The sequence below is a fragment of the Empidonax traillii genome, unplaced genomic scaffold (genome assembly GCF_003031625.1).
Source record: "Empidonax traillii isolate 1590-97213 ecotype Southwest subspecies unplaced genomic scaffold, ASM303162v1 scaffold808:size486820, whole genome shotgun sequence".
Classification (NCBI taxonomy): domain Eukaryota; kingdom Metazoa; phylum Chordata; class Aves; order Passeriformes; family Tyrannidae; genus Empidonax; species Empidonax traillii.
In genome coordinates this window covers 292,616-311,223 of record NW_020956001.1, presented here as the reverse complement: position 1 = coordinate 311,223, position 18,608 = coordinate 292,616, and the positions used below count along the sequence as shown (strand labels likewise).

At 43.2% G+C, this 18,608-nt stretch overlaps 1 protein-coding gene across 1 annotated transcript in view; it reads left to right on the top strand.

Annotated features, from left to right (window-relative positions):
* Positions 1-18,475, top strand: part of ABHD12 (abhydrolase domain containing 12) — a 39,424-nt gene extending 20,949 nt beyond the window's left edge. The window contains exons 2-13 of the mRNA XM_027901706.1: positions 308-432; positions 3,531-3,636; positions 5,744-5,863; positions 8,496-8,526; positions 10,702-10,747; positions 12,043-12,172; positions 13,658-13,695; positions 13,880-13,959; positions 14,772-14,854; positions 15,565-15,643; positions 15,917-16,044; positions 16,506-18,475. Coding sequence (XP_027757507.1) covers positions 308-432; positions 3,531-3,636; positions 5,744-5,863; positions 8,496-8,526; positions 10,702-10,747; positions 12,043-12,172; positions 13,658-13,695; positions 13,880-13,959; positions 14,772-14,854; positions 15,565-15,643; positions 15,917-16,044; positions 16,506-16,545 — 1,006 coding nt within the window. The 3' untranslated portion in view covers positions 16,546-18,475. The remainder of the gene's footprint in view (positions 1-307; positions 433-3,530; positions 3,637-5,743; positions 5,864-8,495; positions 8,527-10,701; positions 10,748-12,042; positions 12,173-13,657; positions 13,696-13,879; positions 13,960-14,771; positions 14,855-15,564; positions 15,644-15,916; positions 16,045-16,505) is intronic.
* Positions 18,476-18,608: the final 133 nt, after the last annotated feature.

The window sequence follows — 18,608 nt, the reverse complement described above, 5'->3', positions numbered from 1 at the left end:
CTGTTGAAAGAGCAGGGAAAAAAAAGCTCTTGTTACAGAGTCCTTTAAAATATAACCAGTACAGAGTTTCTATTCCCTTTTTCTAAGCTGATACCAGCTGGTAGTTTGGTTACTTCTGCTTTTCTCAAACAAATGAGGCTACATAAACTGTTTAAAATTAGGTTTCGTTTAAAGAGTAAATGACCAGATTTTCAAATACACCAAGCACACAGATAATTGTCAAAATTACTCTGTAAAATTCCTACTGTATTCAGGCCTGTCTTTCTCTCTCTCTCTCTCTTTTTCTTTTTTTTTTTCTTTTATACAGGCGACACGGATTATGGTTTCGATTGCGGAAGTTAATAATCTGGTTGCTGGGAGTGTACATAGCCATCCCATTTCTAGTAAAACTTTGCCCTGCTATTCAGGCAAAGCTGGTCTTCCTAAACTTTGGTAAGTGACTCAGTCTGCTGGGGTGGGTGAGGGGAGAAGGGGAGAAGTGTCTTGATCTTCCGTTTGTCTGCCTTCACTTTCACCCTGCATATGTAAAGCTTGTGAAGGACATGAACTTTCACAAGTTGCAAGTTCTCCAGACTGTGGTTTGGAAAGCATTCTCTGTGGCCCTAGTGGCTGTTGTAGCATATCTCTATAAATACAGTGACCAAACTGAAGCCAACTTTCCAGCCTTCGGGAAAACCGTGCAATATGTCAGATGTGTGTCTCTGAAGTGTTCAACAAAGTTGCATGAATAGACAGCAAGCAAATGAAATTAAATCCAGTGAATTGTTTTCCAAGCAGTGAGTCTTCACCTGGAAGCATTTTAGGAGAATATTCTGGTTGAAACAGAGGAGGCCTGTTGATGCAGTCAGATTGAATGTTTTCCTTATGTCTGTTTAGCCTTTGTGTTTGGTTAAATTAGTGGTATAGTGGGTCTGGTGAGCTGGCTCAGTTCCCACATCACCCCGAGAGGCCTGAGCATCCACAGGGTGGAAAGTGATGGAAGCTCTGTGAGAGATACTACCTAGCAACCTAAATCTATCTTTAAGCCTGGGTTATGTTTTGTAACAGAGTTTTGAAAAATATGTCTTCGACTGTAATAGCTAGAAGGACTAACTGTAGATACATTGTTTTTGTATAATTTGTGTCATTTTGATTGCATGCTTTGTATATTCTAACACCTCGGATCCTGGTTACTGTGAAGTGTGCACCTGTGTGGGCCAGCTCTTGTGCCTTGATGGTCAGAACTGACAGCTAGGTAACCTGAAGAATGCAGGTTTCAGTGATGATTTTAATTTGTTCTTGCAGAGCTTTGTTAGGTCTCCCTGAAGTTTATGCACCTATTCATTCCCAAGTGACGGAAATAATTGTCCTGTAACTCTTTCTAGCAGTGGTATTAGTGCAAGTACTAGTGCAGTGTTGGTCCTGTTGCTTTTATTTGTGACAATACTCCCATGAAAAACTATTTGCCTTAATATGAAGTGCATTCTAACACATGAATTAGAAATACGTTGATATATATGGCATAATTTTTCTGCATTGGAGAGTGATGTTTCTCCTTCAGAGGAGTGGTGTAGGGTTTGGCCTGTCATATTTTAATCTTTTGAGTATAAATCACTACTCTTCAACCATCTTTTTTCTCCTCCTTCTGTATAGTTTGGGATTTGCTTCCAAAACAGTAGTACAGAGCTTCAGCAAAAAGTGCTTCCATTTGTTTGTTGAGGTACTAAAGATGAATTGATAGCTGTGCCCCCACTGTTAGCAACAAACCAATGTCTGGATTTGTTCCATTGTGGAGGAACACACCTAGTCAGGTAGCTGGTTGTGCCCTGGGTTGGGGGGAAATGTCAGGAGTCCCCAGCAAGTGGCCATGACCTGGTGTTGACCCTCTGCCTGACAAAGGGCACAGGGACCTCTGGTGCCATCTGGTCACCAAGAGACTCTGCAGGAGCCAATGCATGAGAAGACCCCAGACCAAATATCACCATTGGAGCAGGTGTACAGACCGTGACGGTACAGAATCCTGGGGATTCCTTTTTTCAGTGTCACTCCTGGATGCGCCACCTCAAGCTGTTACGGTGTCACTGCACCACAGTTAAATTGCTTTGAGGAACCAGATGTGTGGGACTCTGCTACAAGAAACCTGGGGCTGAGGTGGTGAGGGAGACTCATCTGGCAGTGAGGTGAGAGTCAAACAGGGCGCCTGTGGGTCCCCTGGAGCTGCCCACTGTGGGCTTTGGTCCCAATAGTGAAAGTCTGGGATGGTCAGACAGGAAAGTTTCCTCAACACTAGGTTGTGAGATACATGGGTATGTGGGTAGAGATCTCGAGCTGTCTGCTAGAGGTCTTCTGAAAACTGAGATTTCTACAAGCATAAACACAGACTAGATCAGATTTAGTGTATCAGTATGATTAATAAATCATGTGATTTTTGTCATTTGGTATGTTGTGACTGATGCCAACCAAATACCTCTGCAACTAAAAACATCCTTGATGTGCTAAATCTCCATGGGATGTATGACTCTGATCTGTTTGTGTGTAGAATAGATGGACTATGCCATTGATAAGTGCCATACATAAGAATTGCCTGTCCCCCTATATTTTTCTCTTGCTTCGAGGTAGATATTTCCCTGGCTCCCTTGACTAATATTGGTATGTTCCTGTTCATGTCTTCGTCATACAAAATCTGGCAAGAAGGTCATGAGAGATTTCGCAAATGGGAAAATCCAGGCACAAGAGTAGTTGAATAATTTTCCCAGAGCACTGCTAGAAGTGACTTGTGTGCCTGCCCAGACTTCAACCACAGAACTTACCATCCTCCTTGGAGCATCCACTGTTCTTGTGAGAGTGTTGTTGAGTTCTGTGATGACAGCACAGTCACCCAACAGGTCTCTGGTGGCGTGCATTGTTTGTCTGGGACTCTTCCCCTTGCTTTTGCATAAGAGCAAACAGACTTGCATAGGTATAGATTCGCAGTCTGAGGGTCCAGATTTGTCATCAGCTGTCTTCTGCTTCGGTTTTCATGTTTGTGTAAAGTTAAATGATTTTTATAGATAATTAGCGAAGTGAGATTTGACTGTCACCATTATCAGTACTGCTTTTTGTGTCAAAAGCATAAAAGCTTTTGTAAGTTTCAAGGAGACAGACTTCCTGCTACTGCTGTAGTGTAGCTTAATGGTATGGGAAAAAAAAGAATCATAAGTTTGCCAAATGAGCTAACCCACCCCATTCATGCAGTGGAGGTTTATAACGCAAACTGGACAGGGATGATTAAATATGTATCAGAGGAAGCTTTGTCTGTCTGTCCCACCTTCTCTTAATTTTAGCCTGCTCCTTGTTTTTTTGATGGCTGCTTGTGTCTTCTTACCTTGCTTTCTTTGCTATTTATGTCTTAATCACAGCTGTAGCCAGTGAATCCTTTTACACAAAAAGAATAAGGTCTTCCCAGCACTGAGGACCAGTTTGTAAAACTCTCCAGTGTCTTGGTTAAGAAAATAAAGGTAAAAATCAAAATTAAAAGGTTTAATATCCTTTTTTTTTTTTTATCATTTCAGTGAGGGTCCCATATTTCATTGACTTGAAAAGACCACAGGATCAAGGTTTAAACCATACCTGTAATTATTACCTGCAGCCAGAGGAGGATGTAACCATCGGAGTCTGGTAAGGAAGCCTGTTCTGTGAAGTATGTGCCTTGCATCTTTATCCTTCTTTTGTTCTCAGTGTTGCCTATCCAGTCTTTTTGCTGTGCATGCTCTCCTTTGTAGATGTTTGTATTTTCATCTGCCAAGTGACCAAGTTCATGTTGAAAAGTATGCAAATATCTGGAGCTCATCTGAACTCGGATCAGTAATGCATGAATTACAGTCAGACAACTTGTGCGTTCAGAGAAACTCCATAATTTGGAATCATAAAGGTTACAGGTCTGCATCACTACAAATACTGTACCTCCATATGAGGCAAGACACAAGGAGTTAGACGTTTTGTCATTCAACTGCTGTTCATATTTTGTTTTGCAAAATAGATGTGGGGGAAGATAGGAGGAGAGGATCAAAGTGTTCAGAGTAGGAGGAAGAATATTCTGTGTATAAAACATATGTAAAATTTGGAGAGTGGGTGAGAGCAGAACACACAGTTTACTCTCTTAACAAAACAAGTGACAGTGTTGGAGTTCACTTGTCATTCCTGTCTCACAAAGATGATTTTCTGGTCCCAGGCAAGGGCAATTCATTTTAGCTCCTTGTTACCCAGGATCATGTCAGGTATGGAGGAAAAGTGATGTTCCTTAATAAAGATCAATGTTTGATCTGTAAGCTGTAGGATCTGGAGTTTTCAGTTGTGTGTGTAACTTTGTCCTCTCATGCAGTAGAGATTTTCTCTTCACAGGGTGTATGACCTTTTGAAATGGATACTGATATCCTACTACATCAAGACAGTTCCTTTCCTATAAGTAAATTTTGATGAAAGGCATAGTTAGAAACTTGAGTACTTCAGTCTTTCCAGGGTAAGCTGATAAATAGTGGTTTCATTCTTCACTTGGACAGTTAAAATCCCACCTGTTAAGCTGTTAAACAAGTTTGTATTGCAGTCTTGAGATTAGTAGTTTTTTTCTCTTACAAACATACTGTGTCTCTTCACTGAAACAGAACTTCCAGCTTGTGGTGGCAATTCAGAGTTTGTCATTTGTCTTGATGTTTATGAGAGGTTTTCAGAAGAATTTGGAACCTTGCCTTTTAATGCCAGTGTAGGTCTTGTGTTTGGTATACTTCTGAAACAAAGTCCTCAGCCTGATTTGTTCATAAGCTTGCAAGAGTCTTGGGGCAGAACAGTTGGAGAATTTGTGAGTCCCACAGTTATTGAGGCTCAATGTGTGCTGACTGCATGCATGCAAGTAGACTTTTTACATTGTTTTCCCCCTGTGTTAGTTTGTCTTTGAGCTTTTTATCTGGGAGGGTAGTGTGATAGGTGGAAGCTTCTCTGTCTTTCAAGGAGAAAGGCATGTGAGTACTTAAGTTACTTCTGATAGCTGTAAGCAAGCCCCCTTCTCAACAACTGAGATGGTTTGGGGCATGTACTTGCTTTTAATGTTTGTATTATAGAGTAATTATCTCATTTAAATGCCTACCTTCTGTTTAGTCAGTCACTCCTCTTTCATTCCACCAGTGTTGAATCTTTTCTAGCAGGCTGCCCAGCTACATTATCTACAGAACAACAGCTGTGAGTTAAAAATTCCTGGCTCTTCTACATTGTAGCTTTTGCAGCTAAAATGTTATACCTTCAAGAACCTTGTGTCTGAAAACAAAACACATGGTTTTCTCATCAGACCCTGAGCTCTTCCTTTTCCTCAGATTGGCTATGGAGCCAGATATGCCTCTTACTCTTTCCAAACCCAGATGACTTTGATTATTCTTAACATCTGCTGACCTAGCAGTGAATCTTGTTTATAGTGTATAAGTGTGTTAATTGAAGTACTTAAGTACCATAAAAATCGAGGAATTGAGATTTCTCCAGAGCAACAGGAAGTTCAGTAATTGCGCTTTAGGGTTGCCTGTGAAGTTTGATGCCTTGCACAGACTTGAGTTTTGAAGGCAGTAGTGATAGAGGTGAAAATATAGAAATAAACCATAGCCACTGCCTTTTAAATTTGGCCATTTGTCAGCTAATCATGACAATTTTATGAAAAGTTTGTGTGAGGTGTGTAATCCTGAGTTAAAATTCAACTTGAATGTTGAGTAGCAGCAGACAATGTAAACTTTCCTTCTATACACAGGCACACAGTCCCTGCAGCCTTATGGAAGAATGCTCGAGGGAAGGACCAGTTGTGGTTTGAAGAGGCTTTGGGCTCCAACCATCCTGTAATCCTCTACTTGCACGGCAATGCGGGAACAAGGTGAGGCACAAAACAGCGACGGCTTTGTTTCATGATGTGTTTTCCTGGTTTGCCACAGCTTCAGCACATGGAGAAAGATGGAGGAAACCTTCTTAGGGCCTGTAGCCATAGGACAAGGGGTAGTGGGTTTAAACTAGAAGATGGTCAATGCAGATTAGGTATAAGGAACGATATTTACAATGAGAGTGGTGATACAGTGGAACAGGTTGCCCAGAGAGGTGGAAGATGTCCCATCCCTGGAAACATTTAAGGTCAGGCTGGATGGGGCTCTGAGCAAACTGATCTAGTTGAAGATGTCCCTGCTTGTTGCAGGAGGTTTGGGTTAAAGACCCCTTCCAGCCCAAACTAATCTATGATTAAAACCAAAATAAAATTTAAAATCAGTTTGGTGTTTCTCCTTTTAAAAGAAGGTACTTATGGGGAGGGATCATTTTACAGAACATATATTGAATATGGGAACAGATTTATTGCAGTTATCAGAGATATCTGATATTGTAATTTACCTTGTACCCTCTGCTAGAAGCCAGGAGGTTGTGACCCTTTATAGATCAGGTAGTGAGAAGTACTTTTCAGTATAGTAGTTTCTGAATCGAGACATGGGATAGTATTAGTGCTTCTGTATATGTTACTTACAAACATTACATAAACATTCCACTTCCTTTTTTGAGTTTATTTCAGTAGTGAACACATTCTGAGGAAGGAAAATCAGAAGGAAAGAGGATGGTCATGTACCGATCTTGTTTCATTATTGCATACGTATAGGACATTTGTCTGGAACAGGAACACTTCTAAAATTTGTAATTTTATAGTTGACTCTGTATCAGCTAAGGTAATAAGTTAGTTTTCTGTACTTTGTTGTTGGATGCTAGAAACTGTAAGTGCAGTGTGAAACTTCTTGGATATTTCTCAGAATTATGTTCTTACTGACACATCTCCATGTGTTACAGAGCTTTTGTTTGTTTAAGAGCATGGTTTTTTTCCTTACAAATATGGATTTTACAAAAGAGTATCAACCACCTGAGTTTTGAGTGCCAGTGCCTGTTTTTTTTTAAAGCTGATGTCTGCCCATAAACATTCTGCAAGAGCAGAAACGTTCCAAAAAAACAAGTTCCATGATGTAAAGAAATTCTGTTTTAGTCATGCTTTACAAGGTTTAATCAAATTGTAGCATTATTTTTCAAATACTGCTGAACTTGGTTTTTTGCCTTTATTGGGTGTAGCAAATGATACTAATGGAAGCTATTCTGCAGCTTAATGGTGGCAATTTGGGACCAGTATCTCTATTATGGGTGTATTGATTAGATTTACTTCTTGGCTTCCCCAAGTGCTACTGAGTTAAAGTACTGAGCTGTGAATCAGTAACATATTTCACGTTTCGCTTTATTCTGTGTACTGGAGAAGCTGGAGGTGCACTGGTGCTGCCATTTCAGATTTAATATATATTGCTGTATGTTTCTATGCTGCACATTCTGTCACTTGTCCAAAGGCTGCTTTACTTGTGCAGGCTGCATTAACCATAAGTAAAAGGCACTACCTTGGCTTTCTAGTTCACTTGAGTGATCTGGGGCTGTGGCAAAAATGTTGTGTTTGCTTGATCCCCTTAGAAAAAATTCCTCTGTTACACTTTGGGGAAAGCATGAAAAGGCACCAAAGTGTGCATGTCAAAGGTGACTTTTCAAGCAAGTGGATCATTGGATCATCTTCTTTAGGCTTGTATTATTCAAAGTGACTTACAAGCAACCCCTTGCATTTTGCCCTGAGTGTTTTTGACTGCCTTAGGTATTTTGTAGTTGGAGCTGACAGTTTTTTGGCTGGCAAGTGAATATGTTCATAGAGGGAGGTCTGGAGATTTGGCTTTTTGATTTAGAGGCTGCACTGACCAAAACAGTCATAGTGTGAATGTTTTATAGCTTTCATATGAGTGCAAGAGTAAATTTACATCAATACTAGACTGAAGTTTGAATGTGGAATAGCCATGTCATTTTGTGCGTATATTTTAAGGTATGTAATGGCACATTCACATTCCTTTCCATTTAACTGTCTAGATTTCAATTTGTATATCTAAACCCCCCAAACATTAGACGATTCTTCTCCTGGACTTATTTACAATATTCAACTCTGTTTTTCTCTGCTCAGTCTTTTGCACATGTCCCTTCTTCCCCTGTGGTTGGAACCAGGTGAGAAAATCCAAGGACCAGCTGCTTGGGTTAATGTCATGAGGTCTTGCTGCCAGCATCACACCTTGGAGAGCAGGGGCTACTGGCTGTGGCAACACTGGTGGCAAGAACTCAGGGTCTGCAAAGCCAACAGGGACGGGCTCTTTTGGATGTATTACAGTCTTTGGAAAAGGTGGATAGGAGACTGGGTGGAAAAGTTCATCTTTACCTGCTGTGAGGCAGGATTTACAGGGAGAAGTTGACTTCACAATTATGTCCTGCGTAACTCAGCAAGGCCTTGCTGTCTCCTCGAAACCTGTGACAAAGCAGTTATGGCATTTCTTGGTTTTGGCATGTTTGTCTTAAATTGCCTGAGGCAAGTGGCAAAATATGTTTCTGGAAACCTAAATGCTCACATGCGGTTGTTTGTTTTGTTTTTCTTTTATTTTCTCCTCTTCATGAATCACTCTTGCCAGAGGAGGGGATCACCGTGTGGAGCTTTACAAGGTAAGTGGCTGTGTGTGCTGTCCAAACAGTTGCATTAACACATCAGATGTGCACATAATTGAGAAGACTGCTCATGACAGCCCACGATGGACAGGCACAGACCTTGGGGCTCTTAGTCTCCTTTAAATAGGAAACCAGTATGGGAAAAGGTAAGTGTGAGCACACTTACCCATGTTCAAAGATACTTGAAAAGTCTTCTATTTGCTGATGTTAACTGCCAGTTCCAACTGAGCTAACCAGGTTCTTTGCCAGGAATACTTTCACGACATAGTTTATTGGAAAAATCAAAAGTTTTGTTCAATTACAGCCATGATTTGATTGATTAATGTACTAATTTAAGATACCATTTTAAGAGTATTCAGTCTGGTTTTCCCCCTTCCTTATGGCACAGTCCATTTGTATGAGTGGTGCCGTCTTAAGTGCAGAAGGTTTTGTACAAAATCTAATGAATTTCCCATATGTAGCACTATGATCTGTTATGTGAGAACAGCTGCCTCAGTTGCCTTAAGTGTTTTGTCTAGTGACTTTTGGGGTAATGTATTTTATTAAACTCTCTTTTGGCTGAAATTCTCACACACAATTTCTTGGCCTCATATTGTGTTTCTAACAGAGCCATAATCCTTTTTGCTAACTCGTTTCAGAAGGGTCTGAGTCTATGTTTTTCCTGGGGGTTTAGCTACCATTTTCTTCTCTTTATAATTTGTGTCAAGTGGTGACACTCATAAAGTTTTATTGCAATGCAATACAAGATCCCCTTCTGCAAAGTCTTTTTTACATTCAGATCGGTTAGAAAATACTGTTTGGCAAGCCCAAGGAGGCAGGTGATATTTCCTTTAAGAAAAAAGGATGAGCTGATTTGCAGAAAATTGGTTGAGGGGACTGCCATGTAGAAGGATCTATTTGGTCATTTTTCAGGGAGGCAGCCTATGCTGCAGTGCATTTTGTGCTGGCCAAGACAGGCAGAGGAATTGTTTCTGATTTTGAGGGACAGGAGTAGCAATGTTCATAATACTCAGTGTGTTTCTCTGTGTACACGTATGGAGAGCACAGTTTACCAAAACACAAGGTTTCTGTTCCTGAATCTGGTTTCTTTGCTTCTGAGAACATCCAGAGAAGTTGCTTAGTTTGTCTTTTTCAGTCAGTTATTCACGTTTGAACACACACATGGGCTTACTGGAACTCCAGAAACTCCGAATTTGTGTTTGTTCCAGCTGAATGAAACAGGCTGGGATGCTGCCATTTTTGCTGGTGCTTCTAATAATGACGAGAGAGAAACGTCCAGTGCATGTCCAAAATATATGAGAATTAGCCCTGGATGGATACATCAGGGAAGAGGGAGAAACCATCACCATCATAGTCCTCTCAGCAAGGGAATTGAGCTCTTTTCTACATTATCTTATCTTCCTCCTTTTTTCCCCTGTACTAATGAGGTCTGAATTTGTAACAGTAATTGTTCAGGCTGTTAAAATTTCAGTTACATTAGAAATAAAATGTTGGGTTTATATTTACATATTTCCTCTTTAGAGTATAGCATAATGCTAAGATTGCTTTTTAAAATCATGTATCATACACAGACCACAAGAGCAACAGCATTTAAATCCTTTTGTGACTTTTTGTTGATTTTTTTTTTTTTATCTGCCACAGAGCTGTTAGGTTCATATCAAGCAATGGTAGCTTGGAATGCTAACATTGTTTTTTCCAAGGCACTTTATCCAAGTAAGTTGATCTAACATTGAGTACTTTTACTTGCTTTTAACAGATTTTGTTAGGATTACCTATTCCTAAGAGAGCAATTGCAAGTTTTGGATCTATATATTTAAGCCTTCTGAAATAGGCTTCTATATACGTACATTTATCCCAATTTGAGCAATATAATTGAAGCAGTTGTACAGTTTCACTGGAAAACACAACAGTCTTTGTAGGGAAAACAGTAGGATATTTGCAGATCTTAAGGGCAAAGCTGTTAAAGGGAGAATCAATATCTTAGGAAGCCTGATATGAGGTCCAGGAAACACATGAAGTAAAACTAGTGGGCTGAGATGATTAGTGTTTGGAAAACTTTGTGCCTGCTACACTGACAAGCTGTAAGTTGACATGTCAATAATGTCGGCCTGACGCAAGAGCATGGTGTGAAAGTCTCTGTGATGAGTTTCTGTGTGTTTCTCTGTCTTCCAGGTTCTCAGCTCCCTCGGGTACCACGTGGTGACGTTTGACTACCGAGGTACGTGGACTTCTTTTATTATGAAACAGCTTTAGATGTTTCTTTCTGTACAATCCACAGAGTTCAGGTTTGTTTTTTTTTTAATCTCAGGCAAACTGTTCTTTTGTAAAACTTGCTGCCAGCTAGTTAGATGTTGTTATTGCTTCTTTTTTTCCCTCACGGGTATCCAAAGAATTTCCCAAAATTTCTTTTCAGTGCCTTTTTGTGTAGCATTGCTTTCCAATGTCCAGCTCAGTGGACTCTGGCTCCTGTCTGTCCTCATGCGCAGGGCTTGTTGATGAGGGAGCTAAGGAACAGAGGGTGAGCCAGGCACACAGAGTGTTACAGCATCCAGTTAAGTCACCCTCCAGGTGCACATGTGGAATATAAAAATATGCTTGCCTAGGTGTGTTCTATTGGATACGATCTGGTTGAGTGTCATAAAGTCACACAGGGAACTGAACTTGCACTTACTTCCTTTTAAAAGCTAATGGGTGAGATAAGAGACTAAATGATTTGCTAACAATTGGCAACCTACTCAGCAAAAGCCATGACTGTTTTGCAACTCTGCCACCAACAGTCAGGCATCTGCTGCTCTTTTTTTACCTTCTTAGCGTTTAAGCCATGGCTGCAGTGTAATGCCACTGGAGATAGAGGAAAGAAATTAATCCACTGCATTTTTATCAAGAAGACATCTGGGAGAGGTTTATTTGTGGGAGCTTGCCCTGTTTTTCAGTCCTGCTGGCAGCTGCTTCTCTGGCTGCTTATTAGGTATCAGAAGGGATGTGGGATGCTGGCTGCTTAGCGTACAGTGTATGGATGTGCTGCAATAGTGATGGAGCCAAAACAGTCAGGAGGGTGGAAAATTGCTCGAAGGCACTGACCGAACAGCACAGACAAACTGATGTCGCAACAGCTTTGTGAGACGTGCTTAGTCTTTGGCCCTAGGCAGCCAATTCCTGTGCTGTTACAGACTCCGCTTACAAATTGGTTACATGCGTGCAAAAGCAGGGGAGGTTAGCGAGCCCGACTGTTGCAGATGGGTACGTGCAACACACAGTTGTAGCAGTGTTTGGGATCCAGTCCTCCTTGGTTTTGTTGTTGACTAAATCCACAAAAACTGCTTGGCAGCCAGCAGTTACCTTGATTAAATGACTACAGATCAGTTAGGGCTTTCAGCCTCAAATTGTAGAGGTGCACAGTGAAATGAACAGAAACTGCCCATGCCCCAGGTCCCTTTGCAGTGTCAGATGGGCTGCAGGGAAAGAGCTTTGCTGACCAGTTTGTGATTCTTAATAGGACTATTTATGTTTCAGGCTGGGGTGATTCAATAGGCAGCCCGTCAGAGAGGGGAATGACCTACGATGCCCTTCATGTCTTTGACTGGATAAAAGCACGAAGTGGAGACAATCCTGTCTATATATGGGGACACTCCCTGGGCACAGGGTAAGCATCTAATCTCAGTGGAACTGAGCAGCTTCTGAAAAACATTAAACACTGACCTTGGGTGAAGGTGCTGTTTGCTGTAATCCCCAGGATGGCTTGGCTTGGCATCTGTGGCATAATTTCTGCAGGGTAGCTTCCCCTTTGCACTCTACAGAGTGAGAAGGGCTGCAGTGGATGACTGTGCAGCAATTGATCTTGAACCTTCATTGCCCAGAGGGTCACACTGGAAAAGACTTAGAATAGCAGAATGCAGAGAGATAAAGTAGGACTGTGCTGATTTCTTCCCGTGGTGAACCTGTGTCTGTATGTCCTTCAGAGCAGAACATCAGACTTCTCTGGTACTCTGAAAGAGCTGCTCAGACCAGCCACATACACATGTGACTTGTCCTTACAAAAGGTTTTCCTCCTGTCCTGGTAAAAATGCTGTATGTGATCAATACTTGTGCAGATGCCTGCGTGACTACACTGCTGGCCACCTGTCACATTTTTGTGGTCATGTCTGGCACATGAGTGCCAAGTACCTTTACCGTCACATTTTTAACTTTCCTTTCCTGCTTCCTCCCTTTCTGTTGCTGTCTGAAGGTGAGTTGTGTTCAGCCAGCAGCACATGCTCTTACCTCCATGATTTGCGGAGGAGCAGAGGGCAAACACGAGAGTTACCTTTGAGTTGAGCTCTGTGCAGATATAACTGTAAGCCCACAGCAGCTTGCCTGGCTGTGCAACAAATGTGTTGCTGGGACAGGGAGGTAATGCAGGATAGTGCATCTTCATTGCTCTGACACTAAATATCCTGCTTTGTTCGAGTGAAGGCAAAGGCTTTTCCTTTGGCTCCTGCTCTAAATGTTTTTGCCCAGTCCAGGATCCCTTTCTGGGTCAGAGCACACTTCTAGCATTTCCCAATGCACTGCAATCAGAGTATCCTGGGACTGAGGTCCCCAGCTGAGTTCCCTGGTGACCACAGCCAGTCTGGAGTTTAAGGTTTGTGAATTGTGCTCTGCTTGGAGGATTCAGCAACTTTAGAAATATCCCTGTCCCATCTAGGGTGATGCATAGGGGAGACCTAGGTATGGAAACTCTCCTTGCAGTGTAGCCCTGGGCCTCTGCACTCCAGCTGCCTGAAACACAACACCCCTCTGCCTATACCCCTGCATTCCCCTCTTTTTTGCTCAGCAATTGTGGTCTGGGAGTAAGAGGCTGTGTCACATAGCCATGGATGTGCTGGAAGCCTGAGAGCCACCTGAAAGGAGGTCCATCCAAGTGTGGCCGCGTGATGTGCTGCTTCCTTGGACTTGTTCACTTACTGGAATGCAGGCACCTGATGTCATTTGGGACAGTGGGGTATGGGAGGCTGGTGAGAACCCAAGTCGTTGTGGGCTGGCTGACCAGACCTTGGATAAGGGTCAGTGTTACGACAGTTGACTTTTACCTTTGGCACTGATGCTTTCAGAGGGCATGTGCCAATTAAATGCTCGTTCTTCTTTCCAGGGTTGCAACAAATCTAGTGAGGCGCCTTTGCGAGAGAGGTAAGTGTGGTGCCTGGATTCTCCTCCCACCCAGCACAGGCTCTGCTGCCGTCCCAGATATGTTTGGGGTTGTGACAAAGCTGTCCTTGGTGCACTGTGGTGGCAGCTGCTCTCATAAGGCAGACCCTGACCTTGTTGGCTATCTGCACCCCTACATTTCAGCACATTGCCTTCGGCTTTTCAGAAACGCCCCCGGATGCCCTGATACTGGAATCTCCATTCACCAACATACGGGAGGAGGCACGAAGTCACCCCTTTTCTGTGGCAAGTACACAGTGACTTTCACACTAGTGGCATGTAATTAATTGTGTGCTTAGAAATTAACCGTCAGAAGTGCTGTAGCTGAGCTAACTGCATGGCTTGTGGGACAATAGTGATACCTATAAACACTGGGATAAAGAGCGACACTTAAGACAACTCCTGGGAACACTAGTACATTAAGCAGTACCAGAGCCACGTGTGGAGCCTGCTGAAAGAAAACAAACTGGGATCAGAAAGGGCAGTAATTGTAGGGAGGGTTAAGACAGACTCTGCTCTCAGCAGGGGTCAGCCCATTCTTGTTGTGTTGTAGCTTCTCTGTTGCAGGAGGCTATTCTATGGGTGTGAGCAGAGCAGTGACAGGGATGGGCTTCTCTTGGTCTCTACCATGTGGACCCTTTGCACTTGTGTGGTTCCCCTGTTGAGTTCACTCTAATGTGGCCACCTCTTCCATCCAGCATGGGAGTGAATAGAGCAGACACCCACTCCAGGTGTGGGATTCAGCCAGGCTGGCTGAGGTGCCCTGGGCTAAAGCTCTTCCAGGAAGACTGTTGCCAACAGTCCTGCATGATTCCTAGAGACCTTGACCATGCAAACACCTGAAGTGCCTGCTCCTGAGCAGGCTGGTAAGATGAGCCTGAAACAGTGGAGGAAAAATAATGCTGGTGGAAACGTGGGCCATCTCACTGCAGAGAGTGCAGTCAGCAGCCAAGAGATGTTACCAGGATGGCAATGTTCTGCCCTGTTACTGCCCTGTTACTGCTGTTTGTATAACTGTCCTGCTGGGGCCTGCCACTAATGCACATTTTTCCTCTCAGATATACAGATACTTCCCTGGGTTTGACTGGTTCTTCCTTGACCCCATCACGACAAGTGGCATTAAATTTGCAAACGATGAGAAGTGAGTTCCCTCTTTTCTGGGGTGTCAGCTGTAGCTGCAATGAGCCATGGGAAGCATCAAGTAGGACAGACATCAGACTGGCTTCTTTTTTTTGAAAGTGTTGCAGCGTTACACTTGCTGAAGTGATTTCAGTTACTCTCACAGTCCTGAGAGCAGCACAACTTTGCTGCGGAGTTCTTTTTTTTTTTTTTTTTAATTGTTCTTAATAAGGACAGGTGCAATAGAGACCATGGAGACTACTCAGGAATATGCAGATTTGGTTCATGTGATTTATACTTTTCAAGTGTATGTTACACATTAAACAGTAGCATCGGAACCTGAAAGGTTTGGGAAGATTTCTTTGCTGTCCAGTTGCATAAGCCACCTTGCCTGTAATCACATTATCTCTTTTCACTGAGTCTTTGATTGAAGAGTCTGAACATTTGTGAATTTCCAGTAGTGAAATGAAAAAATACCTTGGTGGGGATTATGCTTTTACAGTGTGGTGAGCCACTTTTCTCTGGTATAAGCAGCAAATAGTTTTTATGAGGATGCCTTTCATTAGTAAATTTTCTACAGATCAAAGGAATGGTGCCCAGATAAGTGTTTTGAATTGCACTTAATAACCCACAGGACATGTTTGTCACGACAGTTTTCTTAAAAATGCACATTACTGTTGGAGAACGATGGGATTGCTGTAAGCCTTTGTGACATTGTTGTCTGTTTTACAGTGTGAAATACATTTCCTGTTCGCTGCTTATCCTTCACGCTGAGGATGATCCAGTGGTACCATTTCATCTGGGAAAAAAGGTACACATGTGGCTCTGCAAACTGATCTGGTGGGAGGAACGGGTATGGATAAAATGACATCCCAACCAGGCAAAAAGCCAGCAATAGAAAGGTGTATGTAGAAACAAATAGCCCAAAGGGAGTGCAGATTCTGTGCTGTTGGAGGTGGCAAACCGATAGTGAAATGAAGCCAGAGCTATCAAAGCTGCTCAAACCAGGGCCCGTAACCTAACCCTGAGAGGGATGTGGGTTTGGAGTAACACACGTCCCTCACCAGCCTCCCCTTGCATTCAGCTTTACAACATTGCTGCAACATCACGGAGTTTCCGAGACTACAAGGTGCAGTTTGTTCCGTTCCACACAGACCTGGGCTACCGGCACAAGTACATCTACAGGAGTCCAGAGCTACCTCGAATACTGCGGTAACGGCCCGGCTCACCGGGGTCACCTCTGCCTCAGGGGGGCTGGGGCTTGGGGCTTACCGTGACGTGCACCCATGAGTAAGAGAGATGTATATTGGCCTCCAGAGTGGGTGAGATATTTGGGCTGGCTTAGGACAGAGTCAGCGCTCTCCACCTCCTTGCAGAGCAGATTTTGGGAAGGGGAGCCACGGGAATCTGAGAACACTTGTCCGTGGCACATCTCTGCTGTAAGTTGGATGCTCTGGAAAAGCTGTTTGCAGAGCAGTTCCTTCAGCTTGGCTCTTTTAGTGGGAACCACTGATGGGCGTGAGAGCAAAGCTCAGTGCTGTCCCCTGTGCAACTCCAGCTGCAAATGCTTAAACCATAGTATTTGCCAGGGGAATGGGAAGACCTGCAGGAGGGTGTAACATGCACCAGTATAGGAGAGCCGAGTGTCACTGCTGTGTCATTTTCTTTCCTAGGGAATTCCTGGGAAAATCTGAACATGAGCATCATCATTGAAGAATGGCTGCTTGTCAGCACAGAGATTTTCCTTTCTTTCTTCCTTTCTCTCTCTCCTTTTCTTCCCTGCTCCCTGTGGGTCAGTCTGCCATTCTTCCATCCCTGGCATTAGAGAAGGTCAGGGATTTCCACTCCGGTCCTGATGTGTACCCTTGTCAGCTCCAGCACCTGTGACAGCAGAAGAAGTTGTTGGCTTCTTTTCTTGACATGGATGGAGGGGTGATAACAACCCAGGAGCCAGTACCAAATCATGAAAAACATCAGCACAGCAAAGTCTGGCCATCCCAATGTGGTACCACTGAGGACAGATGTTCTAGGACACTGTCATGACCAAGGATGTTTCACTTTTAAACATTGCTGCTGGTTTTGGATCATGTAGAGATTCATTTGTAGGTGAACGGCTTTTGCCATGTCTCCATACCACAGTTGTCCTGCTTGGGTTTGAGGTGTTCTCTTTCTAGAAAATGTTTTGCCTTTCCTTTTTGGTAAGTGACTATAATTACAAATATGTGGAAGATCCAGGTAGTAAAAGGTATTTTTATTGAGCTCTTCAGTCACAATGTGCTGCAAGTGTTGGGGTAATTGAACACATTTGAAAATAAAATGAAAGGCTTTTTTTTTTTTTTTTTATTCTTCCATTTGAAACATCTATTTAATGGGAAAGGTTAGTGCCCTTTTATCTTTCCTATACCCTTTTCCTTCTGAAAGTCATTTCTACTCCCATCCCTGCTATGTTCTGTGGGCCTCTTCCCCTTTTTCACATGCACTTCCTGTTAGGATTGAAATGACATGTGTATATAAATTGCAAACTTGGGTGTTTAAGCCAGAAAGCGTGAGATTACTTTTTTGTTTGATCTCCCTTCCATGAACAGTGTGTGCCCAGGCTGTGGGAATGGATATCTTCCATTTCCCCCGTACACACCCAGAGAGCCACGTACTTCCTTTCCTGGTGGGAAGGGCAAGGGTGTTTTTTTTTTTCCCCCTCAACTACTTTTTAATTCCTTAGGTCAGGTTTTCTGGTTCCTGGTTACAATGCTGTCCCACTGTAGTTAAAAGCAGGCAGTGGTGTGTAGTTCTTGATGCAAAAATAAATCTGGGGTGTTGCTCCCCATCTCTTCCTCCCCCTCCCTTCTGTGCACTCCCAGTAGCACGTCTCAGCCCCTTTGACAGCCATGGCCGAAGCACATTATCCAGGAGACAGAAATGGAAATGAGCCTTTCTCACAGGGAGAGGTTCTGGGAATGTCCCTGCCCTGCCTGGGGTGAGAACAGGGGCTGGTTTATGCCACTGAAGAGCTCTGCACTGAGATGGGAGAGGGTCATACACTGACTCACTGGGATCTGGCCCTGCCCCCATCACTCTATACAGACAGTACCAGGTGCTGTAGGTTTAGTCATTAGTGCTCAGAATGAATTGTGCTGCCTCAAAGGTCTCTTCAGGGGTGTACAGCATAGTATAAACTGCTCAGCATGCATCCCAGTTATATCTGCAGGCTCATACTAGTTGCAAAAGAGACACTAGCTTGTTCTTGTACCAAGATTATTCTGCCATTAGCGTGGTTGTCCCAGAGGTTTCTGACCCGCGATACTCATAAGCTAGCTGTGCCACTTAAATACAAGTGCATCAAACGTAATTTATTGCACTGACAGAAGAGAAACAATTACCTGGCTCTGGAGAGTAACACACACATTCCAGTTAATGCTGCTGCTGCCAGCTGGCTTGGGGCAAAGCGCAGCCTGAGCTGGGGCCTGGCTGCCTGCCTTCCCCCTGTGGGACAGAGCTGGGAGTCCAGCATGAGAACTGCTGGTGTGGGTGATTCCAACAGCATCATTCCTGTTAGTAGGCCAGTGATATGCTTGGAAATTTAAACTGAAATGTTTATCTAAAAGTGGTGTAGTTTTAATAAAGGCATTGACTGCTGATCACTTCAGCTTTACCAGTTTTATCTGGCAGTTTTTGGGACTTCTTCCCTGGTTGAACAGGTCAGCATTGTCAGGGGTGTGGCAAGGCTGCAGTAGGGTTGTGTGTGGGAAGTGAGCTTACAGCCGGGACTGGGCAAATCT